This window comes from Trypanosoma cruzi, genomic scaffold (assembly GCF_000209065.1).
Source record: "Trypanosoma cruzi strain CL Brener 1047053516737 genomic scaffold, whole genome shotgun sequence".
NCBI classification, from domain to species: domain Eukaryota; phylum Euglenozoa; class Kinetoplastea; order Trypanosomatida; family Trypanosomatidae; genus Trypanosoma; species Trypanosoma cruzi.
The window spans coordinates 1-25,916 of record NW_001849556.1 but is presented as its reverse complement, the minus strand read 5'-3'; the positions used below and the strand labels follow the sequence as shown (position 1 = coordinate 25,916).

Genomic DNA, 25,916 nt, shown 5'->3' with positions numbered 1-25,916 from the left:
TGCCTCCTCTGGCCAACGCCACACACTTGTTCCGGAGCACATGTTATCCCATGCCTCGCTGACGCCGCCCTCAGCATCCTCTACGGGTACACCGTGCGTTCACTCCCAAAATGCGGGTGTGGAGTGCACCTCAATAATAACTGCACAATGGGACTGCAAAGTGCTCGCTGAAAGTTGTCATTGTGTTGGGTGGCAGGGGCAACGCAATCACACCTCGCGGCTCCTCAGGAGATCAAACAAGATAGCAACCATCATTCAACTGAGATGGGCTTCGCAAGCCCCTTGCGACTTTTGTCCGATGGGGTGCTTCAGTGCATATGAAACCTTGACCGCGGGACGGAACGCCTATGCGCTCTAAAAACGTAAGCATGAACTCACGGGAGAAGAATACATAAAACAACGGAGGCAAAATGCCACAAATAAGAAAAAACGATGGAAAAAATGTATGAAGCAATATAGATATGAAAATAAGCAACGATCAATGAATAGGCATAACGATATGGGTATGACTACAAAAGCGATAATTTATTTACTGATGATGTGTATAGATGTGGATATCTCCCTTCCTTCCCCTAAAATTCGACAGATTGCCTGGTTTCTTGGTTTATTGACTGCTATTTTATTGGCTGTACATGCATATACAGATAGGTATATAGTTGTCGATACTAATATCTATTCAGCGCTGTTTATATATATTGTTACTATTCCTCGTGCCTTCTCAAGTAAATACAAAGACCCACACGCCAGCCACCATCGCAGAGCACGTCGGCCCAATGATTAAAGATGTGAAAGAGAGCCCCGGCACCCAAAGTGGGAGCCGGACAGCGGAGTAAATGCAGAATTGCCTCTTCGCACAGTTCCAGTCGACCGGTATTCACAATGTCCGGCAGATGCCCGTGGCGTGCCGTGCGGTAGCGGGTCAGTCAGGCATTGCTGTGGCACGGAAACCCGCACGCTAAACGGCAAAACCAAACTGGTGGTGGTCGCAGCGGGATGTCGTCGCCGAGCGACGTGCGCCTTCTCGGCGGCCTGAGTCCTCTGACGCCGGGAAATCGGCAACAGCGTGACGTTAATCAATGCATGTGTGCGTGCCATTTTAGGCACACACGCTGCACTGTTTCTCGGTGGCATTCTCCTCCTGCGCGGAGGCGGGGTTCTGCGTTGGTTTGATGCTCTTCATGCGAATGTTCGAGCCTTGCAGCGCGTGGTTATTCATTCTCCATTTTTAGTGTCACGACTTTCTTTCTGTCGGGTGTTTGTGCCGGGTGCGGGTGGTCAATCCCCCGGCATTGCCCGCCTGCCTGCCGCATTAAGGGCACCTATGAAGTGCCACTTTCTTCGGTGCCGACGGTAGCGCTGTTCTGGAGTGTTCGTGTGCCCGTATGCGGGATAGTGGTCCCGCTTTCGCTTGAGCTCCGAATTCACAGTACGTGCATTTCGAGCGCGGTGGATGCCGTCAGACCGTCATATTCCTGGCAACACCTCCTATTTGTCGGGGGAACTCTTGCTTGTGGAAGTGCCAAAGATGAGATACGGTTCCGGCTTGCCTTTCCTACAACACCGTGCAAAAACTGCATGGGAGTGGCTTCGGCATGGGCTCTGCAGTCTGCGGCGGAGGTGCGATCGGCGTGCCGTCTCTCGCTCTCGTCCTCGCTCAAGTGCTGGGCGGTGGTTCCGGTGGGATTTCTGGCGGCTCCGACTCACCGCGAAAGCCAAATTCCTGCAGCGCCTGGGAGCGCGTAGTGCCATGGGCGTTAGCCATGTGCGTCACGACACTAGTGCGGCAGCTGCAGTGCTTGCCGCACACCGGGCAGTCTGTCGGGCATCGGATCGTGGCGGTGTGGGGTCCAGCAGGAGGAGATGGCTTTTCCGTGCGAAGTTCTTTGCGTGCCTGATGTACGTCATCCGCGCCGCGCCAACGGCATGTGCGTGGGATGGCGGGTTGCAGTGGTCGTAGCAGTCATCCGTATTCGTGAGAAACACCGGTGCGGGAGCGGGCCGGTGCAGTCTCCTCCCTGCGAGTGACAGTGGATCCCGTGCGCGTGGGCTCCCAGTCGCCTGCTGCAGTGGAGCGGTGAGCTCCTGGCCTGAGCTGTCGGACACCAATAATACGTCCAGCCAATGCGACGATGCCGGTGCTCCATGCGTCTGTGAGCTGTGCGAGGTCGGACGCCTCCTTGGCTTATGCATCACAAGCTTATTTCCTGGGCACGCCGCAGTGGCCAAGGACAAACCGCATCCGTGTGCGCGCTCTTCGGTGCTGCTGGCAAGAAAAAAGGGTACGCCAACAATGTGAGTCACCAGGTGATCCAGAACCGTCGACGTGTGCTCGCGTGCTTCCACGGTTCGACGAGAAGGTGCAGACACGCACGCTGCCGTGGAAAAAGTCCCGGTGAATATCGTACTCTCCATGCCAACACCACACCCCTCTGTGTCTGCTGTGGTGCATGGCTTTGCAAAGCCGGAGGGAAATATTTAAAAAAGAAGAATTCCTCGTGTAGGCATCCCCGTACCAGCGTGGCCAATCCGCGACAATATCCTTTGCCTGTGGAATGCGGTGTGCCAAATAAATCAAAGGCCGCGCCGTGAAGGGATGTGCAAATTGCCGGAAGTGGCCGTCACACCTCCTGCACACACAAAACACGCGGGCCGTAGCGGGCAACGAATCCCAATGCCGCAGCATCCAAGGCTCCCACGTTCCACGCGCACACCTGAGGGGTACAGCCATGGCGGCGGTGCGCTCAAGGATTATTGTGGAAGGTGACTGGGATGGCCTGGTCCGTCAATTCCACCGCTAAAGAGACATCGATCCCCCGCTGCACTCGCACACACCAGGGCAGCCCGGAATCACGGCAATGCGTCGCGCCTCAATACATAATCCCGCTCAACGGCGTTCCTGGAAACCTGGAGTCCTGCTACTACTCTGTCGCCGCTTTGCTTCTGAGGACTGTAATGTCTCCTGCACGGAAACCCACGGTAGGGCAGAGCTGCAATTCATTACTTCCACCAGGCGGTTCGCTTGATCCCTCCTCCATTGCACAAAGTGAGCGCCGAGTTCCTCGCACGCAACTCTATGAAATTACAGTCCGATACAACACAACAGCAGGAGCAACAAGGGCGACAGTACAATCCCCTTCCACGCAGTCATCGCGGAACGGGAAAAACTCCTGAAAGCACCCGCTCAAAATAGAAACACATCGATAGAAACAACAATCAACAATACCGTCGGTGCGGTTAACGATGGCTGGCTGTGGGGCGCAGCATATTTGTGGCTCCGCACCCTCCCCCCATCAACCAACACCGCACACCTGTCAGTTCCACGTGTTGCACGTCACAGGAGGGCGTGATCAATTTTGCCTCTCGCACTCGATGCACAATCGAGCAGGCTCAGAGCGTCTGAGGGGGTGTCACCAGCCATGGGCTGCGGCGGTGCGGGTGGTCGGTACGACGACGCAACGGTGGTGCCTGAGGCGTACGACGATGAAGTCCTGTCGTGGGGCTTCCGCGTCTCTTCGTCGCTCTCCTCGCCATCGCGCAGCAGCGCTTCCAGCCCACCACGCCGCGGCTCGCGCAGCTCCTGCCAGTGGCGGTCCTCCGCGTACCACACAACGACACTGTACACAGTGACCGCAAGCACCACAGTCGTCAGCAGCAGCACGATAGCCGCGTACGCCCTCGCACCGCCGTCGCTCGGCGCAAGGTGGTTGGCCGCACTGATCACGCACAGCGCCGCAAGAAGCACAAAGCTCGCAGTGTGCATCACCGTCAGGAAGGCCGAGCGCATCATGTTCGTGAAGGCAACCACGCCCGCACCCGCAAGCAGCACAGCCGCCATGCAGAAGTACTGGACGTGGCAGCCTCCCACGGGCGACTGCACAGCCGCAATCAGGCACACCACGCACAGCACCGACAGCTGGAACACGCACCAGTACACGCGGCTGCCCCTCATGTTCGTCAGCATGCTGCCGTACATCCGCTGCTGCGCCGCGGGGTGCCAATACCCGACGGGGTACAGCAGGCGCTCGTGCAGCGGCTTCCTCGAAAACTGCCAGTACCTCGTGAAGCTCGCGCCCACGTGGCGGGCAATAAAGTAGCACACGCCAGCAGGGAACGCCACACCGTACAGCACGCCAACGACACCGATCACGCGGTGCTGCACGCGGGCGCCGGGCATCGCCAGTGCACGCAACGAGCCGAAGAAAATGCCGAGGTGCATCGCGTGCGCCACAACGTACGTCAGGCTCGGGAAGCGCATCGCCGCCCACGCACTCGCCGCGTCCACGCCGCGCCACCGCTGGAAGGCCGCCGTCACACCGCAGTGCACGCACCCAAACACAGCGGCGAGCAGCGCGTTGCCCACCACCATCCACAGCGGGTCAAGGGCAGCGAACACCGACAGGAAGTACGGCAGCGCAGCGGTGCTCGCACGCTCCTGCGCCGAGGCGCATGACATCCTCGCAAACACGCCGAGTGCCTGCATCTCCAGGACGGAGCCGAGCCCGCCCGTCACCACCACGGCAACAGCCGCCGCACCCGCAACAACGCCGGTGATCGCCGAGAGGGCGCTGGCAGCGGCGGGCAGCGTGTCCGACCTGATCGTGAAGGACCCAAGCAGCACACCCTTGCAGCCGCCGAACACCGCCGTAGCGTCGCAGCGAATAACTATCGTCTCGTCGGCAGCAATGAAGTAACCGCGGTGAACGGGCACAGCCAGCTCCAGGACGGTGGACGGATTCGTCGCGTTGCGTACCCACGTCGCGTTGCTCAGCATCGCTCCCCACGGACCACCAAACCCGCGAGGCTGCGCCGTCGACACAGGCACAAAGCTCAGGTGCGTGCCGAGCTGCGGGTCGCGTGCCCACCGAAACGGCGGCGGCAGCGCCACCATCAGCCGCGTCGGGACGGCGCTCCCACCGCCACGGATGTCGTTCTGCGTCAGGCTCCCACCAGCCACCGTCGTCGTCACAGCGAGCGTCGGGCACGCCACGTCGCTCCACCACAGCGTGCTGCTCACCGACGCCGTCGGGGTCCGCGTGGGCGGCAGCGCCACCGTCTCCGTCACCTGCAGGGTCTCCGTCGAACTGTACTGCGTCGGACTGTAGTGCTCGGTGGTGTGGCTCGGCGTCCATGTTGAAGTCAGGCTGCGCGTCTCCGTCAGCGTCGCCGTGTGGCCCAGCAGCGGCATGCCAGACGTGCGGTTGCACCCGTCCACGCGCGGCAGGTACACCGGCAGGCAGTCACGCCCGTACCCGCCCTCAGCACAGCGGCAGCCGCACGACCCCGACATCGTCCTCGTCGCAGCTGCAAAGCAGTGCACGTCGGCGTCGCACACGCCACACGCCACGGGGCGGAATTCCCCGATGATGCCGGCGGACCTGTAGTCCATCGGCCGCAGCGCCTGCCCGTTGAGCGTCAGGCACCCCACGACGAACTTTCGGCCGGCGCCTCCAAGAGCTACGGTGCCGTCCATCACGACGGGCCCACTGCCGGCGTTCCCGTGGAGCGTCAGCGTGCTCTGCACAAGCTCCGCACTGCGCGGGTACGACGGCACCGACAGAAGCCTGCCGCTGATGCTGTTGCCGCGCACCGACAGCCACGACCCGGAAACAAACGACGCCGGCCCTCGCAGCTCCAGCAGCGCGCCATCGGTCAGCGCACCGGTGTTGTCGTTCACCACGACGGCGGACGCGTTGGCCTCCACACCGCTCTCGAACACCAACCCATGCGCAGCGTACACCTGGCTCCCCGACACGCGCAGCACAGCGCCCCCCGACGCAACCACGCGCGCACTCGCGCACAACGCATATTCGCCACCGAACACAGCCGCGTCCAGCGCGACACCGCCACCGACAAGCTCCAACACAGCGCCGTCCACCACCACCGTCCGCCCACCAGTCACCACGGTCACGAGGGCCACGCCGGACACAACCAGCACGGACCGCACAAGCCGCAGACCCGACAGCACCAGCACCGGTGCGTACGGCGAGGACTGCGAGCCGGGAAGATACACAAGCGGCGTCGGCCTCGCGGCAACCAGCAGGGAGTCCGTCACCGTCAGCACGGACCCCGCGGGAAACGTGCCGGTCAGCACAAGCGCACCGTTCAGCGCCTCCACGTCGCACACGGACAGCTCCACCGGCCCGCCCTCGTCGCTCCCCGCCGCCACCGCACCGCGCAACGCTCCACCGCCCATCACGTACAGCACAGCGCCGTTACGCAGCGACACGTTCTGCACAACGATCCGCACGCCGTCCCGCGCCATCCACGGCACGTAGAGCACCGGGCTCACGCCGTCCAGCACAACGTGGCGCAGCGTCACCTCGCTCGCGCCGGCAGGCACAACGAACACAGACCGCAGCGTCACGCCCTCGCGGAAGAACACACTCGACGCAGTGCCCGCAGCAGGCGGCAGCGCGGGAGCTCCCACAGGCACGCACGCCTCGCCGTACCCGCCGCTGCCGCACGCGCACACACCGTTCCTCATGCTCGCCGACGCCGTCCCGGGCGCGTAGCAGTGCGTGTCCCTGTCGCAGTCGTCGCACCCAGCAACGTCGATGCTCCCAGCGTCGCCAAAACCAGCCGCTGCGTACTCCTCCACCGTCGACAGGACACGGTCACCAGCGTCGTTGCACGCCACCCTCAAATGCGCCCCAGCCGCAAGCGACAGGCTCAGCGAGACCATCCGAGGCAGCAGTGCTCGGTTGCGCACAAAGCTCAGCGTGCTCCCAGCAGCGGTCACGGCGCCAGCGGCGTGGAGCATCTCCCTCGAAACACCGTCGTGCACGTTGCTCTTCGCCAGCAGCATCGACCCGTCGGCCAGGCTCACCGTCGAATAAAACGCCACCGCGTAGTCCTCCGCCAACAAAAATTCGTTCCGCACAAGCACCACAGCAGAGCCCGACACGCTCACAGCCCCACGCACAGACACCGCGTGCTTGCACAGCAGGAAGTCGCTGTCAACAAACGCCACCACGGAGCCGCCACTGGCAGCAACACCGCCCTCCACCGACACGCACAGCCCCAGCGCCGTCTGCACCGACAGCCCGTCCACGTACAGCGCACCGCGCGACGACAGCGCCACGCCGCCAACTAACAGCACGCCAACAGCGTCACGGAACACCGCCGCCACGTGCGTGCGCGCAATGGTCAGCACGCTCCCAGTCAAATTCACGTTGTGCACCACGAGGCACGCGGAGGCATCGCCAAGGTCGTAGGCGCCGCGGTACGCAACACGCTTCTCCGCAATCAGCACAGAGTCCACCACAGTGACGCGCGAGCCAGGCGGAAATCGGTTCGCCACCAGCACGCCGCCGCCGGAGCGCGACTCAAGCCCGCTGATCAACACATCGACGCGCTCGCCAGCAGGAGGGTCGGACCTCCACCCAAAAACGTAAAGGTTCGCTCCGCTCACAAACGTGCAGTTCGCCAGCGTCACGTTGCGCACGCTCCCTGACATCGACGCCACGTCCACCACGACGTCCGCCGCAAAGGTCAAGCCAACGTAGCATGCCACCGACGTCCCGAAACTGACGTTCACCTCCACATCCACACGCACGTCACGCACGCACAAGTCGGCGCCGTCGGTGCTCGGTGGCTCGGGGACAGCAACGGGCAGGCACGCTTCACCGTGGCCGCCCTCCGCGCACGTGCAGGCGCAGCCATCACTCGAGGCCGTCGTCGTGTACGCAGGGAAGCACGACGCCGCGAGGGTGCATGGGTCGCTGCAGGTCAGGATGGTGGCATTGTACACGGAGGAAATGATGTATTTCACTCCCTCCTTGTCGTTCACGGTGTTGCACGCAGCCACAATCGCTCCGTTTGTGAGACCGCGGGACCTTTTGGGTATCCGCAAAACGGTCGGCATGCCCGTGCTGGACATGAATCGGTTGCCGGACACAGACACCGCGGAGTCGCGGAGATTCACCGTGGGGTTCAGAAAGAGGAAGGCATCCGATGGGGATTCACGGCAAAGGTTGCCGCTCAGCTGCAGCCAGGAGTTGTAGTAGATGTAGGAAGAGTAGCTTGAAAAAAATACAGCCGAGCTTCTCTGCATGTCGTTGCCCTGAAACACAACCGCTGACCGAGACTCCACACGTAACGCCAAAATTACTAACAAAAAGTACTTCACCGGCCTCGTCACAACGTTGCCTCGGATCACCACAGCAGAGTTGTTCAGCACCCTCAGCGATGAAAATTGGCCAGACCCTTCAATATTTATCAGCGTACTGTCACCGCCGCCCATATGAAACGTGTTGCCCAGCACCGCAAACAGGGATTTCCATAAAACCCTCAGCGGAGATCCGACAACGTAAACGGCGCTTGACGATGTTGTCACGCTCTGAAACACATTGCCACTCAGCACCACCGCGGAGTCGTTGCTGATCGCCAGTCCATTCATCACAACACACGACGGGCAGTCAAGTTCCAAACCCGGCCGAGGGATCGCCCTCGTGACCGTGAAGCGGTTCCCGCTGATCGTGATGTTTGTGTGCGGTGGAAACACACCCTCCGGACTGAGCAGCGCGTCAATAAATCTGTTGCCGGTGACGACGATGTTCAGCGACCCCACAGCGGCGTGCACGTTGCCCAACAGCAACAGCACGGCGCCGTCCCTCCACGTGCATCCATCGAACGTGACATTCGCCACGTCGCCCGTCATCCCCCCAATCAGCACCGTCAGGCTCATGCCGCCCCCGCTGAACGTCACGTTGCGGTAGCACAGCCACGACAGCCCGCCGCCCACTGCCTGCGGAACCTCGGGGTACACCATGTCGCTGATGCACTCACCAACCGGCGATGGCGGTGGTGGCGGCGATGGCGATGGCGATGGCAATGGCGGTGACGGTGGTGGCGGGCCAGCAGGCACGGGCGCAGGGACGCACACATCGCCGTGCCCTCCAGCAGCGCACCGGCAATTGCAGCCGCTGACCGCCGTCGTCAGCGGAGCAAAGCAGTCGCCGTCCTTCGTGCACTCCCCGCACACTGCAACCGCCGTCACGCTGGTGATGCCGTTCAGCGCCAGTTCAGCCGCCGTCGTCACCTCCCGTCCCGCGACCGTCAGGCACCCAGCAAAAAACCGGTAGCCGGCGTCAGCCCGAGATAAAAGGGACACCGACAACCCCGTCGAGCCCATCTTGCAGCCAGTCAGCGTCACCACACTGCTGCCGTCAATGCTCACAAAAGCGGAGCTACTGTCGTAGAACATCGCACCCACCTCCACGTCGTTGTCGCGCCAATCCAGCCAGCTTGACCGCTGAACAGTCCACATGTCATCGTTAAAGATGGCGTAGCGCACGGAGCCGCTGTTCCCCACCACGCGCACCACGCTGTGATCCGACACGCTGAATCTGTTGCGTTGATACAGCAGGCTTGCCCCGGAGAACACTGTATTGTTGAGCAGCGCAAAAACAGAGTGGTCACTCACACTGAGACTGTACGCGTAGAACATATGTGTGTATCCATCAAAGCTGCAGTACCGCGCGTACAGCGAGCTGCCACCCACCAGCGTCAGCGTCCCTGTCGAGTAAAAACCAAGCGCATCACGCTTCGTCGCATGCGCCCTGACGTTGCTGACCAACAGCGAGGACGCACTCAGCACGACGTCTCCCAGCAACAATACGCTCAACGTGTTCATCCTAGTGTCCGGCAGTTCAGACTCGGAGGACTGCACCGCGTCAACCTCCGTGACGGCGATGTCGCAGTGCTGCGGGAGGGCACGTATAAAAGCAACGGTGGAGGAACGCATCACCGTCCGGCTCACGCGGATCAGGACGCCGGATGACTCAACCGCCGCCGCACCCCCAACAAACTGCAGCGCGGCACCCTCACGAAATGTGCACCCAGTGAGCGTGATGTTGATGGGGAGATGCAGCGGCATACTGTTGAGGAAAAACGTCAGCACGGCACCCACGCCGCTGAATATCACACCCACGTAGCAGTGGTGCGTCTTCCACATGTTCAGCGCGAGGTCCGTCAGCGTCTGGTTCACCACGCAGCTCGTGTCGCCGTCGACGGCTCTCTCCGCTGCGGGCGGCACAACCGTGTCGGGCACCTCGAAGGGAAGACACGACGCGCCATGCCATCCGTCCTTGCAGCTGCACGAGCACGAGCCGCGGTCCACCGACTCCGTCCCGGGCATGTAGCACGCCGCGTCGTCGTTGCATGTGCCGCACCTGAACACCACCACGTCCTCCGGAAACACACCGTCGTACAACACCTCCTCATCGCCCTGCAGGTTGCACCCAACCACAAACCTTGCGGGTAGCTCAACAATCGTGTCTGGCGGAGAAAGATCAGCAAAGGGATAACTATTGTCCACCTGACGGTTGTTTGCAAGCGCCACGGTGGTGCCGCTGCCCGACAACTTAATTTTGTACTGGGGATGCGGAATAATTAATACTGAGGCTGCACCCACGCTGTTGCCCTCCACACGCCACTGCGCTCCACCCTCGAGGGTCACCGAGCCAGACAAATACACCAGCGCGGGATCCAAAAATTCAGTCCCACCAGCGAAGGTGCAGTCCGCCACTCGCAGCAGCCCCGCGGAGCTCACGGTGGTATCCCCCCAAAAAATAACGCCATTGACCGAGCTCATCGTGTTGTTCTCCACGTCAAAGTAGCCGCCGTTCTTCACATCAACAGAATTAACGCAAACAGATGATTCCACACTGTCATCGTCCTTCTTTGTGCTCAGCGTATTTCCCTTCACAATGATCCCGCCACCAACAACAACACCATTGAAGAAATAGACTGCGTACCTATTCGCCTCAATGTAGTTGTCGAGTAGCAGCAGCGTCATATTCGCACTGAGAATAAACTTCACAAAGGAAATGGCGTGGCCCGACGTCGTCACAAGCGTACTGCCCACCACCAGTATCTGGGAGCTCGCGCCAAAATCACCTCTAAAGTCCAATGCACCAAAATCCAGCATCGAGGATGTCACGCTCACGTGCACACGCACACCACTCCCCCTGATCAACAGGCCCATGAGGACGCACTGCAGCAGCGTGATGTTGAGTGTCTGCTGTGGCGCGTCAAAATGTGACAGGTCCAGCACAATCGCGGCGGTGAAGGTCACGTTGACAAAGCACAGACCACGCACACCGGGATCAGGATAGTCCACGGAGCTGATGCTGCCACCGTGCACGCAGCGGACCTCCGTGTCCTTCGCGTCGGGGAGCGGGAGCGGTCCAAGGCCGTCCGGAACCGCAGCCGGCAGACACGTGTCACCGTAGCCGCCAGCAGCGCACACGCATTCACAGCCGCTGATGCTGCTCGTCCTCGCCGCAAAGCACACGGCGTCCACCGTGCACGCACCACAGTCCAGCAACGTCACGGGTGCTCCAATATTGAGGTCGTCTTGGTAATTCGTCACAGGTGAGCCCCTTGCCTCGTTGCACATGTCGTAGATGGTCGGGCGCGTGTCGGATGGTGGTAACCAGTTGTTTGTCATATTTGCGATGGTCGAGTACGAGCCATAAGTGAGGTTGTTGTCAAGTATCGACCATACACTCCGATCGCGGAACACCATGCTGTAGTGGGCGGCCACGCACACAACGTAGGCGGTGCGGAACTCGTTGTTGCGGTGCACCAGCCAGCTGCCGTCAGTCACGGTCAGCGTGTTTGCAATGAGCATGGCGAAGCCGAGACGGAACGTGCTGGACACAATCTGCAGCACGCTGCCGCCAGCCACAACAACATCCTTGAACACACACGCGGCTTTGCCATATTCGGTGCTCGGTAAAATCCACGAGCTGTTCTGTATGGAGAACACGGAGCCGCTAACAACACGCAGGTCCGACGCAAGAGCGTAAATCACGTGTGTCCGCGAACTAATAACGCAGTTGTCCATGTAGAAGACGCTGGACAGGTTCACGCCGAGGCCGCGCTCCACGAGGATCGCAGCGCACGAGCCCCCGCCACACACCAGCGTCGACCGCGTCATGACAAGCCGTGTCGACAGAAGCCGGACACCGTCCAGAACAAGCGCGGGGCCGTACCGAAATCTCTCGTGGCCACGGGTCGTCGGCACGTACTGCGACCCACCAACCGTCGCACGCAGCGTCGAGTTCGCCAGCAGAACACTCGAGTGCAGAGGCATCGCGCCATGCAGCACAATCGTGCCCTCCACCGACGTCACATTCGTCATGTTGACGAAAGCGTGCGGCATCAGGCGCGCCGTGCTCTCGCTGAGGCCGACAATCCGCAGCTGCGCGCCGCCCGCAAGCACGCAGTGGCGCAGCGTCACGTTCAGTGCGTCACCGAACGCGTCCATCGAGCGCAGGTCCACCGCCACAGTGATCGGTCCGCTGAACACCACCGAGTCGAAGCACGCCGTCGCACGCCCGCCGCCAGTCGTCACCGACTCCGTCAGCGTCACGCCACTCACGCAATCCTCCGCAGTATCGCCACCGCCGCTGGTCCTCGCAGACGGCACGTCGAACGGCAGACACGCCTCGCCCACACCGCCGGCACGGCAGCTGCACACGCAGTCGGAGAACGACGCCGTCAGCGCATCAAAGCACGCCAACGCAGCCGCACAGCCGTCGCACGGCACCACGCTCACGGAGAGCAGGCCGGCCATGCGGTAGTCGCCGCCGCTCTGCAGCACCCGGCCGCCGGCACGGTTGCACTGCACCGACACGACGCCGCTCGTGATCGTCGGCCCGGAGACAAGCGTCGCGCCGGTGGCAGCGCAGCGCACAATCGACACGGTACCACCGCTCAGCATCACACCCGACAGCAACGCCACGGACGACGCCTCGCCCACCGCCCACACGTCGTGCAGGTCCAGCCACCCGCCGTCACCGATCGTCCCACCGTCGCAGCGCACCAGCGACGACGCAACAGACCCCTCGACGCGCACGAAGCGCAGCACCGAATCAAACACCGCGAGGCGCTCTCCAAGCACAATACCGCCGCCGCTGCTCACAACCGACACGTTCGTCACGGAGAACACCGAGTGGTTACGCAGACTGAGACGCGACGAGGACGCCACATGCATCGCGGACGCGGTCGGATAGCCCGACTCCTCCAACAACACGCCGTCAAGCACCACCGCGCTCGACAGCAGGTCCACGCCGCCGCCAAAGTACGCCGCCGACCCGCCCGCCTGCAACGACCTCAGCACAGTGTTGCTCACACGCAGCTGCGACTGCAGCAGCGACGTCGCGTGCAGCACAAGCGGCGACGCCACCGCGTCCGTCAGCCCGCTCAGCTGGGAGTAGCGCATCGGCCCCGCCGTCACAATCGTCGAGTCACGGACCGTCACGTTCGTGTGTGCCGGCAGGTTATGCACAAACACAAGCGAGCAGTAGCTCCCGGACAGCCCGCTCACGCTCAACTCCAGGCTCCGGTCACTCGCCGGCTCGCCGCTGTAGCCCCGCACGTAGATCTGCGCACCGCCGTCGCACACGCAGTTCCTCAGTTCGATGCGCAGCGTGCCGGGGAGCATCGCCGGCACGTCGAACACCACAGCCACGCCGTTCGTGATGTACACGCCGTCCATCAGCACCGTGTCCACGGCACGGCCAACCGTGATGGCTCTGTCCACCGTGCCGCCCCGCAGTCGCAACACCACCGCATGCACCGCGGGCATCCACGCAGCTGCTGCTGCCAGCACCAACGCCACAAGCACCGCCGCACGCACAGCCAAAATGGCCCTGCGCCGCACACGTTGCCGGCTGCGCGGACACGCACCCACAGCAGACCGCATCCACCGACCCAGACACGTATCAGCAGGGTTCTCGTGGCGTGTCGCTCTCGCCCCGTCGACCATTCCTCCTGTCTATCAAATCCTTTCCTACAGATGGCGAATCCAGTGACACGATTCCGCCAGATCGATATCCCAGTACCACCAATCCTAATACTGCGAGTAATACCTAACACCTTGAAACGATAGTTGTGCTGGCAAAGCCAAAGTATCTCGAACTGCACGCTCAAAAAAAAAAAAAAGAATAAGAGGCAGCAGTAACAGTAACCAAACACAGTGGCAAGCAGAGGCATCCGGTCATACACAATCCCCACCACAGTACAGTCGCCGACACAAAGCCGCGCAGACGCAATCAAGTCAGTGACGCCATCGTCCTCCCACTTCCCACACAGCCTCACACAGCCACCGTGCCGAGTGGCGGAATCTCGGCAAAAAGCAAAATGACCACTGGCACCGCTCCTGCTACCGAATGGCTGCATCACATGGTGGTCCCGATGCCGTGCACGACACACAAGAGCCGAGGCAGACCACGTGGCAGCGATACGACCGCCAGCCATCAAGCGCGTCCAAAAGGTGTTGGTGGTGGTGCGTAATTAAAGCGGAGAGCTCGCCGGTTGCCAGCAGTCAAAGCGTCGTTTCTAGTTCACGCGAGTCGGCATTGCGCAGCAAGCAGCGGCACCATGCGCGCACGGCATACACAAGAAAGAAAAAATAAAGAGGCACGGCGGCAGCACTCAAACACGGGGAAAATGGTTCCCGCCGATTGCACATTCCGAGTGGCTCACAGACATCCGGATGGTGGTCCCGCCGTTGCCGTGCGGTGCGTGTGGCGTGTGACTGCAGTGGATTGAGGGGATGATGAAAGGGGTGGGAGACGCAGTGCGGCCCTCATCCATCTCGGCTAACTGTGACACCGGTGACGTCTTCCCGTCAGGTCGCTTGCAGCAAAGACCGTCGCCGTCAGCAGCGGTCGGTGCCTTCCCTCTCCACCGGGGCGCAACTCCACCGACGCAGTCGCTCGTCTCCTCCCTCACCAACACAACGAGGGAGCAACGGCAAAAGATGAGACACGCACGGCAAGCACGCAGTCGCAGAGCTCCACTGCTCCCGCCATGGCCAAACAAGATTAGCTGCAGGGCGCAAAAAGAAGAATAAACACCCCACCAAACGCTTCAGCACCACGTAGAAGCATCGCAATCAACACACAAGGCGAAACGCCGTGAAGCAGGCACCAAAACCAAAGTTCCTCCAATAAATTCATCGTGAAGCAAAATAAAATATTATGCAAGCGCAAAAAAATTCACACAAACCGAAAAAAAAAATGACGGTGCAGAGGCAATAAATGGTCGTGGTGCACAGCAGCCGTGGCATCGCGCCCTTCCCTCATCAAACGGCACCGCACCACAACGCACCGTGGCGACAGCCTGCAATGACGACGACTGAGTAGCACACACAAAGCGGCATAAACCCTTCATCCCGCGATCGCTCACATTTACGCTCTCAGTATGTACTGCCAACGACACGGGAAATGACACGGAAGGGGACTGTCCTGTCCATCCTCCTTCTGCCCACAACAGATCTTCCCCATCCTCCTCCTCGCCACACTTTGGGTGCCGCGAAACGCCGTCAAGCAAAGCCACGTGTATCGAAGTCCTCAATGCGCGGGGCGAGGCTGGCAGCCACCCACACTCACTCCCTCACACATATCCTCTCCCACAACTTTCCCACACACAAAAGGGCAAAGAAATGGAGAAGAAAAGCCCGCCGCACAACGCACGCAGAAGCACCGTCATCCACGTCGCACCGCAAGAAGGAGCCATGCGCACGGCACACCCACGGCGGCAAAGAGAGGGACGGAGCGCATACAGGTCCACGGCACCGTCCCTTACTTCTCTCTTCCCCGACAAATTGGAATTACGCCCCACAGCAGGCCGTGGCGGGTGGCGCCCCGCACACACAGTGAGGCATGACGCACACCATCCGCTCCCTCCGAGTACACTCAGCAGGCCGGCGCCAGTCACCCTCCTGCCATCGCAAAGGGGAACAGAAACAATCGTCGTCGCGGACCATCGGTGCCTCTAGCATAAGAAGAAAAATGAGGGCATGACAACAGCACGGCTGCCAGAGGGACAATCAACGGGACACGTAAGCACTCAGCACCAGTGAAAACACAAAGGAAAAAAAACGAACCGCAGCGATTTACCAAAAACAAAAGAAAAAAGAGTGAGAGTCCAGAAGAACTCCCAAAAATATGAAAAAAAGCATAAAATTGATTCGGAAAGAAGTTCATTTCATGTTCCAAGGAGTAACATACAGTCATGTGTTTGTGTATGCATATTGCCTGCAACAAGAAAAAGAAGTCAAAGAAAAGATCGTACTGTTCCACCAGCCCACACAACATCCCTCACATTTCGCGCGGCATCCGGCCCGTTTTTTCAATCATCGTTTCGTGCAATCCATGGGACGCACAGCCGCGGAGCCGGCACCGCGTGTGGGCAAAAACAAAAGGGGGAAACACGTCACTCAAGACGGTATTTAGCAGACACCCATTAAATAAAGAAACAGTGAAAATGCGCAGCTGGACGGCAATACGGCCAGCACAGCTCCCCACCCTCCATCACCGCACGGTGGCAGCACACACATCCGTCCACAAAAAAAAAACAAATGAAACAAAAAAAAACACGGCGGCAGGGTGTGGCTGTGTGTGTGGCGCTGCGGGTGTCTGCCAGCCCTGGCCGCAAACAAAACAAAACAAAACAAGAGGGAAAGAAATGTGTGCTCCGCCCCACAGGCCCTCGTCGCACGCCCACACGTCTCGGCTCCCTCAGCGCGCCGTTCGTCGCGGCCCCTCCTCATGCGTGCAGCAGGCGAGGCGCACAGGGCCGTCGTCATGAGCGTGTCGGTGGGTGTGCGAGTGGAGCAGTTGGGCGGGAACACACGGCACCCCTCGCAGGAAGAGTGCAGCAACAAACAATTAAAAGAGGGAAGAGTAGAAAAGAAAAACGTCCATAGCGATTGCCCCAAAAGCAAAAAGAAAGATGAGGGGGTCAGTAATTAAAAAAAAACGGACGAATTAATAACAAAAAAAGACTGGCAAAAAATTTAAAGCAAACAGAAAAAAAAATTGAACTTACAAAAAAACAAAACAAAAAGCCGAAGCGTGGGACGACCAGCGCACACACACTCTCATTGCTCCCGTAAAGCAAAACACACACAGAGGGAGAGAGAGAGAGGTCGCCCACTCAATGCAATGAAAACAAAACAGAAACAGTTACGGTGCTCCGCCCATGCAGCCAGGCAGGACGGCAGCGGTGCGTGTCGTGCAAAAGAGAGCACCAACGGGCCTGCATGGGTGTGCATGCATATATACAATGGGCACATTATTGTGTGCCTCGTGGGGTGAGGTGAGGGCGAGAGTCCATGCAAGGGGACACACACAGAGAGAGAAGGACGCGTGTGTGTGCGGGCGGTGCACGGCTCTCTCTCCCTCACTCTCACGCGGCCACCACCGCAGCAGCAGCCGCACACGCAACAAGAAGAAGAAGAGGCAAAAGAGGGGAGGTGGCGTGGGAGACCGCGGTGCTGCCGTCACTGTCGCCTGTATTTGCGGTGGCATTTGTACGAAGGGCGTTTTTATCTTTCGCGGATTCTTCGCCATTTTCCGCGGGGTGTTCATGCTGTTGGTGTTGTTGGACTTGTGCTTCATCACTTTGCTGCTGTTCATTTTCCTCTTCCTCTTCTTTTTCTTGTCCTTTGTGTCCAGTGCCGGATGTCGTTCCTGCCGTTCCTTCGGGTGGCGAGGAGTCGTTAGCCTCTGCAGCAGAAGACTGATCTCCTGTTGAAGAGTCCCCTGTTGTGTTATATGAATTACTGCCTGAGGACCCCGCTGTACCACCACTGCTGCCAGCTGAAGTATCAACAACGGTAGCATCAGGAGCAGGAGGAACAGCAGGAGCAGGAGGACCTGAAGGAGGAAGAGCAGAAGGAGAAGCATATGAACCAGAAGAAACGTCACCGGTGCCATGACCGCCAGTGGAAGATTCACTGCTTCCACCACCAGCAGCAGCAGGAGCCCCGGCAGCGCCAGCACCACCAGCAGAGCCAGAACCAGAAGCCCCGACACCAGCAGGACCAGAAGGAGGAGCAGAAGCATCAGAACCACCAGGTCCACCAGCAGCAGAACCAGTGCCACCAGTGTTGGAATTCTCCCTTGAATGCGAATTGTTCTTTGTTGCAACAGCATCACTTTCGCCAGTCGAGGCTTCAACGGCAGTAATGGGCAGTACTGACCGCAAGGGCACCGTAATCGCAGTTTTATTACATCCGTCAGGCATGTGGGATCCATTCTCACCCAACACTCCCGACGCCATGCAGCCACCCAGTGCGTTGGTGTCAACGTCCCTCGCATAAACACCGCCGGCAACGCACCACAGCACGCAGAGGGCACACACCAGCAGCACACGGCCAGCCATCATCATCGCCATCACTCCTGTCACTTGCGTGCGGCCTTCAGCACAAACTAACCCCCGTCAACGCAGAGTGAAAGCAACAAAAGACACGGCACAGTAAAATACAGCAGCAGCAGCAGCACGCATTTCATGAGAAATATTGAACCAATGAAAGTGAAAAAAGACACAATGCGCTGCAAGTAAAGAAAAGCACAGAAAACAAGGAAAAACAAAAGTAAACAGGTAGCAATAAAGTAAAACAGTAAAAACATACAAAAAAGAGCCGCACAGTATGGCTCCAGCGCGCAAGCCTCTATCCTCAACAGTGGGTCCACGCAAACAGTTGTGTGTGTGTCGTGCGTATGCGTATGTTTGGGATGCGTTCAACGTGACGGATGTGGCGCACAGCACGGAGCACACAGCAGGGCAGCGGAAGCAAAGGAAGCAAAAACACAATCATCATAATTGCTCTTACTTTATACATCGGACCACAGTAGACGCGCACAAATCCCCGCGGTTGAGTGCTGGCACGCACAGCCCGCATGCACCTCTTCAGCCCAGAGCGGTGTACGCCAGCGCGGATACGGCGAGCAGCAGCGGGGCACACACCCATGCAGAGCTGCTGAGGCTGCCGTCAATTTCGCGAAGACGTGACGGTGCGCGGGTGGTCGTCGTGGTTGGCGCCTCTGTATTAATCGCCGTGTTACTTGGTGCCTCTGGCGCGGTGGTTGTTGTGGTAGTCGTTGTAGTGGTTGACGCAGTGGCATCGCTACCTGATACCTTCATTGCAGCAGTCGCACTTGTTGGCTGCTGCGCATCGGCTTTAACTGTCACTTCCAAACTAAGGGGCCTCTCTTTCGCTTTGTTTGCCGACTCAGTGCCCCCAGTAGGTGGCTGCTCCGGATTGGTTGTAATTTGTCCCACCGCAGTAACGGGTGCACCATCGTGTGTCTGTGGCGCGCTGTGAGATTCTAGTGTCTCTTCCTTATCACTCGTCGGATTGGACGTCTGACCCGCATATTTCTGGCTTCCTCCCTTCAGATTGTCAGGCGTCCCTGATGCCTGTTCCGTCTCGACTGTTGCCTTTGGCGCAAGGGTGTCTGAACCTGCAACGTCCTGATCCTCATCAACCGTTGTCGCACACACGGACGGGCAGTAGCACAGGGCGAGCACCAACAGGGCGCACAGCAGACGGCACGTCATCATCGTGAGTGTGGTCGTTCAGTGGTGTGGAGCTGATCTGCACAGTGAGGGAAACGGAGAGCAACAGGGAGACGAGAGGTGCGGCAGACACACACAGAGGGCACACCACATGAGGAGAAGTCAGCAGCCAGGCATGCACCGTACGCCGCACACCACGCACGACACACACTCCAATCCACGGCGGCAGGCACACACACACACACAGCCCTGCCGCAACACCAACACACAGATGGAGGAGGGAGAACCAAACAGGAGCGGCACACAAGGCTCCACCGCACGCACATACGGCGAGAGCGGTCCGTCGTGTCTGCACCCCGCACGGAGGGTACGCACACACACAAGAGGAATAGGCGCAGCGCACACAGCAACACAAAAGCAAAGTAACAGTAAAAAGGGAATGATCCCTGCACACCACGTGGATTGTTGGTCCACGGGAAGCGCAGCCAACAATTCGGTTTGTGTTCTTCCTGCTTTTCGCTGGTAAAGTGCTGCAATAGATGTTTGTTTTTTCCTTTCGTTGCTGTGGCACCTGATTCCTCACCGTTTACTGCGGTGGAAATGAAAATATGTGAGTGGACTCCCACACACCAGAACGCACCTTCGCTCCTATTTATTGGTGCACGGAAGGGCATGTGTGTTTGGTGGTGCCTCGACCATATTCCTCTGGGTGCACATTCCCCTGCAGGCTGAGGGCGGGGCGACGCTCCGTCGCGGTGCACTCCCCTCGCATGCCGCCCGCTGTGATTCATCATGCATCACCCTCTCACACATTCCGTGGTGCCACACCGCTGATATTATTGCAGCCGCTGTGATTCCGCGTATTTCACGCATTTGAGTGTGCCACAATACATCCGCTCGTGTGGCCGCCGCATCCAAAAAGCGGTGCCCAACACCGTGAGCGGCAGTCCACATCCTTGCATGTCCCAACGCAGTGGTGCTTGACTGTCAGCCAGGCGACACACAACAGGAGAGTCTTGTGCTGGAAGTACAACACACGGAGCTGCAGTGAATGACTCGGGCGGCGACGCATCCATTTGTCGCAAGGCAGTGAAAAGGAGTCGGGCAAAATAACGCCGGCTGCATTCACGACACCACATCCACAGCCAAGCATGCGAAGTGATGTGTGTTTCACTGGTGCTGTGAAATGCCTGCAGACGACGTCACTAGTGGAGGCATGCCACCCATGATCAGCGGACAGACAATAATCGGCATGGGAGGCCACAAAAGGCAGGAACGACGCCAGCAGTAGGAGCAGCTCTCTCTCTCTCTCTGTTGCCTCAGAGAAGTAAATATTCCACCAGCCACAGCTGACTGTGCCATCGTGACGCTCCATGAACGTCGTGGCTGCATCAACACATCCTGCTCCCTTCAGCACCTCAAAAGACGCCTCACTCCGTCCACTAAGTGCATAGATGTGGGCCGTGCCTTGGGCTGTTCGTGAGGACCACAACGATGTGAGGGTCACCGAGTCGCAGCATGTTTGTTGTGACGTTGTTGCATGGCACCTGCACACACACGCAGCGCCTGCATCCCTCCCTTTTGTGTCCGCCCTCTGCCGGAGTGGTCACACACACGGGCAGCAGCAAAATCACTTTACCCTCGACGATCCAAAATCAACACTGACATCCCTCGCGACGCAAAGATCTCAGTTGCCAGCACGGGCCTCCTGCCGCTCTGCCATCGACGCTGAAACACGACACAGTGCACGCACTCATTTCCCTCGTGCGCAGTCAGCCGTTTGCTTCACACATTCTTCGATGGGCTGACGTCCACAAAGGCATGCCACAAATGCCACCGTGATCGCACAATCTCTTGCGATGAGCGTCGGTGTGTGCATGGATCCGCTGCTCACACGTGCTGGCAGGCAGCCTGCAGCCGGTGCCCTCGTGCCAGCTCATCGGCTCCAGCACGGAAAAGAGAAAATGGCCCATTCCCGATGCACTTATTCCCGCCAGCAGCACCAACACGCTGGTTGCCAGCCGTCATTCCTCAGCACATCCAGGAATGCCGAAAAGTGACGTGGAGCTACCAGCAACGCCACAATCCCCGCACACATGTCGGCTCCACCAGAGAAAACACACAAATCACAAGCAACACCCTTCACATTTCATCCGAACATCATTCCGACACACCGCGACACGCCAAACAGAAGTATTCGTCACTCCATGCACCTCCTCACGCAATCAAATAGTCCACGCACCACGCACGGCAGCAGCTCACACGCGGTCAAACAAATGTTCTTCACATCAGTGTTGTCCACGTGCTGCAGTGGGAAGTAAACAAAAGAGACGAGCCGCCAAACCCCAAAAGAGTGCCACGACTGGCCGAAAGTCAACGGAACGCAGCCACTCAAATGAATTCAGTCCTAATGCCCTCAACCTCCCACCTTCTCCAACTAAGGCCCCAAGAGACGCAAATCAAACACCCCGTCAAATAAAGTCGCTGTGCAACACCAAGTGAAGCCGCAGTGCCTCCCGCTGTCATCCGGGACCGTTGTGGACGCCTTCACGGGGACAGACACCCACCGGATATTACGAACGGCGCTGTACACCTGCGACGCATCATACGGTTTGGGAGGCACGTGCCTCACTATCACCAGAGACGCCCACGCGCCGTCGGACGCCCCACACAACCAATGACGCAAGTATACGTCAGAGTGACAACGAGACATCCGCTAGCAATCACACCGCAGGCATCATCGCAAGCAGCACCAGCAGCGCTGCAGTCAACTGTGGGGTGCCATGGACCAACTGACGCATGACGTATGTAGAAGAAAGAGCGTGACGGCTTTAGAAGGATACGAGTAGCTAACACTTCCTTAACAGGATGAAAACAGTATGGAAACAATAAGAAAAATTCAGGCGTCCACAGTCAAAGCAAGCCGCCGATCAAAAAAGCGGAATGGATGCACTCAACCACAAGACAAGTAAAACAATACAAAAAAACAAAAACAAGAAACCGAAGCGTGGGACGACCAGCGCACACACTCTCATTGCTCCCGTAAAGCAAAACACACACACAGAGGGAGAGAGAGAGAGGTCGCCCACTCAATGCAATGGAAACAAAACAGAAACAGTTACGGTGCTCCGCCCATGCAGCCAGGCAGGACGGCAGCGGTGCGTGTCGTGCAAAAGAGAGCACCAACGGGCCTGCATGGGTGTGCATGCATATATACAATGGGCACATTATTGTGTGCCTCGTGGGGTGAGGTGAGGGCGAGAGTCCATGCAAGGGGACACAGACAAACAGAGAGAGAAGGAAGAGTGTGTGTGCGGGCGGTGCACGGCTCTCTCACACTCACTCTCACGCGGCCACCACCGCAGCAGCAGCCGCACACGCAACAACAAGAAGAAGCAAAAGAGGGGAGGTGGCGTGGGAGACCGCGGTGCTGCCGTCACTGTCGCCTGTATTTGCGGTGGCATTTGTACGAAGGGCGTTTTTATCTTTCGCGGATTCTTCGCCACTTTCCGCGGGGTGTTCATGCTGTTGATTTTGTTGGACTTGTGCTTCATCTCTTTGCTGCCGCATTACATGATCTTCCTCTTCTTCCTCTTCTTGTCGTGTGTGTCCAGTGCCGGATGTCGTCCCTGTCGGTCTTTCGGCTGGCGAGGTGTCGTTAGCCGCTGCAGCAGACGACTGATTTCCTGTTGAAGAGTCCCCTGTTGTGTTAGATGAATTAGTGCCCGAGGACCCCGCTGTACCATCACTGCCGCCAGCTGAAGAATCAACACCAGGAGCAGCAGGACCAGCAGTAGAAAAAGGAACAGGAGGAGCAGCAGGAGGAGCACCAGAAGTACCACCGGTGCCTTGACCTCCAGTAGGAGAAACGCCACCGCCGCCATCAGAATCTCCCTCTCCAGAAGCCCCTGGAACAGCACCAGAACTGCCTCCACCAGGAGAAGCACCAGCAGGTCCACCAACAGCAGAACCAGAACCAGAAGCACCTGGACCACCAACAGAAGGAGGAGCAGAAGCACCAGGACCAGGTCCAACAGCAGAAACAGAACCATCAGGAGAAGAAGCAGCGTTGGAATTCTCCCTTGAATTCGAATTATTCGTTGTTGCAACAGCATCACCTGTTCCAGTCGAGGCTTCAACGGCAGTAATGAACAGTACCGACCGCAAAGGCACCGTAATCGCAGTTTTATTACATCCGTCAGGCATGTGGGATCCATTCTCACCCAACACTCCCGACGCCATGCAGCCACCCAGTGCGTTGGTGTCAACGTCCCTCGCATAAACACCGCCGGCAACGCACCACAGCACGCAGAGGGCACACACCAGCAGCACACGGCCGGTCATCATCATCGCCATCACTCCTGTCACTTGCGTGTAGCCTTCAGCACAAACTAACAACACGTCAACGCAGAGTGAAAGCAAAAGGAGAGACACTGCCGCTACACTACGCAACAGCCACCGCAAAGTGACAAATGGCAGCAGCCCAGCGCACATACCCAAAAGCACTTGGAATCAGTAAAAGGGCAAAAAGGAAAAAAACACACACAGCCACGCAATAATTGATCAGCAAGAAAAACAAAAACAATTAAAAGCGAAAAAACAGTAAACAAGCAGCAAAAATGTAAAAACAAGTAAAAACACAAAAAACAAAAGGCTGCACCAAATGGCTCCAGTGCGCATGGACCAGCACACAAAAAAATGCGTCCACGCAAACAGTTGTGGGCGTGTCGTGCGTATGAGTGTGTCCGCGATGCGTTCAGCGTGACGGATATAGGGAGCCACAACATGGAGCATACAGCAGGGCAGCGAAAGCAAATAAAGCAAAAAACACGAACATTATTTTATCTTAATTATTTACATCGGACCACAGTAGACGCACACATGTCCCCGTGGCTGAGTGGTGGCACGCACAGCCCGCATACAATTCTTCAGCCCAGAGCGGTGTACGCCAGAACGGATACGGCAAGCACCAGCGGGGCACACACCCACGCAGAGCTGCTGAGGCTGCCGTCAATTTCGCGAAGACGTGACGGTGCCTCTGTGGTTGTAGTTGTAGTCGTCGTGGTTGGCGCCTCTGTATTCATATTGTTTGGTGCTTTTGTTGTAGTTGTAGTTGCTGTCGTGGTCGTCGTTTTTTCCAAAGGAACCCTCAATTTTGGGTTTGTTGCAGATTGATCCACATCGCTTGTTTTCCCTGGCTCACCGGACGCACCTGATGCACCTTCACTGTTGGAGATCACATCGGTGGTCCGACCTTGTATGTCTTGCGTACCGCCCTCACTTTCAACCTCTGACTCTTTGGTCGTCAGGTCTGGGCTCCCACTTGTTCCCTTCTGCCTACCGTTTGTCCTACCTTCACCCTCTTGTGGATCATAGTTTGTGCTGGGGTTATCTTCTTCCGTTGTCGCACACACGGACGGGCAGTAGCACAGGGCGAGCACCAACAGGGCGCACAGCAGACGGCATGTCACCATCGTGAGTGTGGTCGTTCAGTGGTGTGGAGCTGATCTCCACAGCGAGGGACGTGGAGAGCAACAGGGAGACGAGAGGTGCGGCAGACACACACAGAGGGCACACCACATGAGGAGAGGGTAGCAGCCAGGCATGCACCGTACGCCGCACACCACGCACGACACACACTCCAATCCACGGCGGCAGGCACACACACACACAGCCCTGCCGCAACACCAACACACAGATGGAGGAGGGAGAAGCAAGCAGGAGCGGCACACAAGGCTCCACCGCACGCACATACGGCGAGAGCGGTCCGTCGTGTCTGCACCCCGCACGGAGGGTACGCACACACACAAGAGGAATAGATGCAGCGCACACAGCAACGCAAAAGCAAAGTAACAGTAAAAAGGGAATGATCCCCACACACCACGTGGATTGTTGTTCCGCGGGAAGCACAGCCAACAATTCGGTTTGTGTTCTTCCTGCTTTTCGCTGGTAAAGTGCTGCAATAGATGTTTGTTTTTTCCTTTCGTTGCTGTGGCACCTGATTCCTCACCGTTTACTGCGGTGGAAATGAAAATATGTGAGTGGACTCCCACACACCAGAACGCACCTTCGCTCCTATTTATTGGTGCACGGAAGGGCATGTGTGTTTGGTGGTGCCTCGACCACATATTCCTCTGGGTGCACATTCCCCTGCAGGCTGAGGGCGGGGCGACGCTCCGTCGCGGTGCACTCCCCTCGCATGCCGCCCACTGTGATTCATCATGCATCACCCTCTCACACATACCGTGGTGCCACACCGCTGATATTACTGCAGCTGCTGTGATTCCGCGTATTTCACGCATTTGATTGTGCCACAATACATCCGCTCGTGTGGCCGCCGCATCCAAACAGCGGTGCCCAACACCGTGAGCGGCAGTCCACATCCTTGCATGTCCCAACGCAGTGGTGTTTGACTGTCAGCCAGGCGACACACAACAGGAGAGTATTGTGCTGGCAGTACAACACACGGAGCTGCAGTGAATGACTCGGGCGGCGACGCATCCATTTGTCGCAAGGCAGTGAAAAGGAGTCGGGCAAAATAACGCCGGCTGCATTCACGACACCACATCCACAGCCGAAGCATGCGACGTGATGTG

At 58.5% G+C, this 25,916-nt stretch overlaps 5 protein-coding genes across 5 annotated transcripts, besides 7 other annotated features; all 5 read right to left on the bottom strand.

The window, feature by feature from the left end:
- Window positions 1-25,916: a sequence feature (areas not merged during assembly with more than two copies in the genome that could not be assigned to a particular haplotype).
- Window positions 3,332-13,777, bottom strand: Tc00.1047053506781.50 (dispersed gene family protein 1 (DGF-1), putative; the record flags this gene model as incomplete). The annotated part of the gene is made up of 1 exon (XM_806598.1): window positions 3,332-13,777. The coding sequence occupies one exon, from the start codon at window positions 13,775-13,777 to the stop codon at window positions 3,332-3,334; it is 10,446 nt and encodes a 3,481-aa protein (XP_811691.1).
- Window positions 8,793-8,854: a microsatellite.
- Window positions 16,451-16,471: a microsatellite.
- Window positions 17,206-18,195, bottom strand: Tc00.1047053506781.39 (mucin-associated surface protein (MASP), putative; the record flags this gene model as incomplete). Its single annotated transcript, XM_806600.1, has 1 exon — window positions 17,206-18,195. One exon carries the CDS (start codon window positions 18,193-18,195, stop codon window positions 17,206-17,208), a length of 990 nt encoding a protein of 329 aa, XP_811693.1.
- Window positions 17,616-17,704: a microsatellite.
- Window positions 17,763-17,906: a microsatellite.
- Window positions 18,712-19,365, bottom strand: Tc00.1047053506781.30 (mucin TcMUCII, putative; the record flags this gene model as incomplete). The annotated part of the gene is made up of 1 exon (XM_806597.1): window positions 18,712-19,365. The coding sequence occupies one exon, from the start codon at window positions 19,363-19,365 to the stop codon at window positions 18,712-18,714; it is 654 nt and encodes a 217-aa protein (XP_811690.1).
- On the bottom strand, window positions 22,666-23,676 carry Tc00.1047053506781.19 (mucin-associated surface protein (MASP), putative; the record flags this gene model as incomplete). The annotated part of the gene is made up of 1 exon (XM_806599.1): window positions 22,666-23,676. The coding sequence occupies one exon, from the start codon at window positions 23,674-23,676 to the stop codon at window positions 22,666-22,668; it is 1,011 nt and encodes a 336-aa protein (XP_811692.1).
- Window positions 23,076-23,161: a microsatellite.
- Window positions 23,889-23,972: a sequence feature (T-rich).
- Tc00.1047053506781.10 (mucin TcMUCII, putative) lies at window positions 24,249-24,794 on the bottom strand (the record flags this gene model as incomplete). Its single annotated transcript, XM_806596.1, has 1 exon — window positions 24,249-24,794. One exon carries the CDS (start codon window positions 24,792-24,794, stop codon window positions 24,249-24,251), a length of 546 nt encoding a protein of 181 aa, XP_811689.1.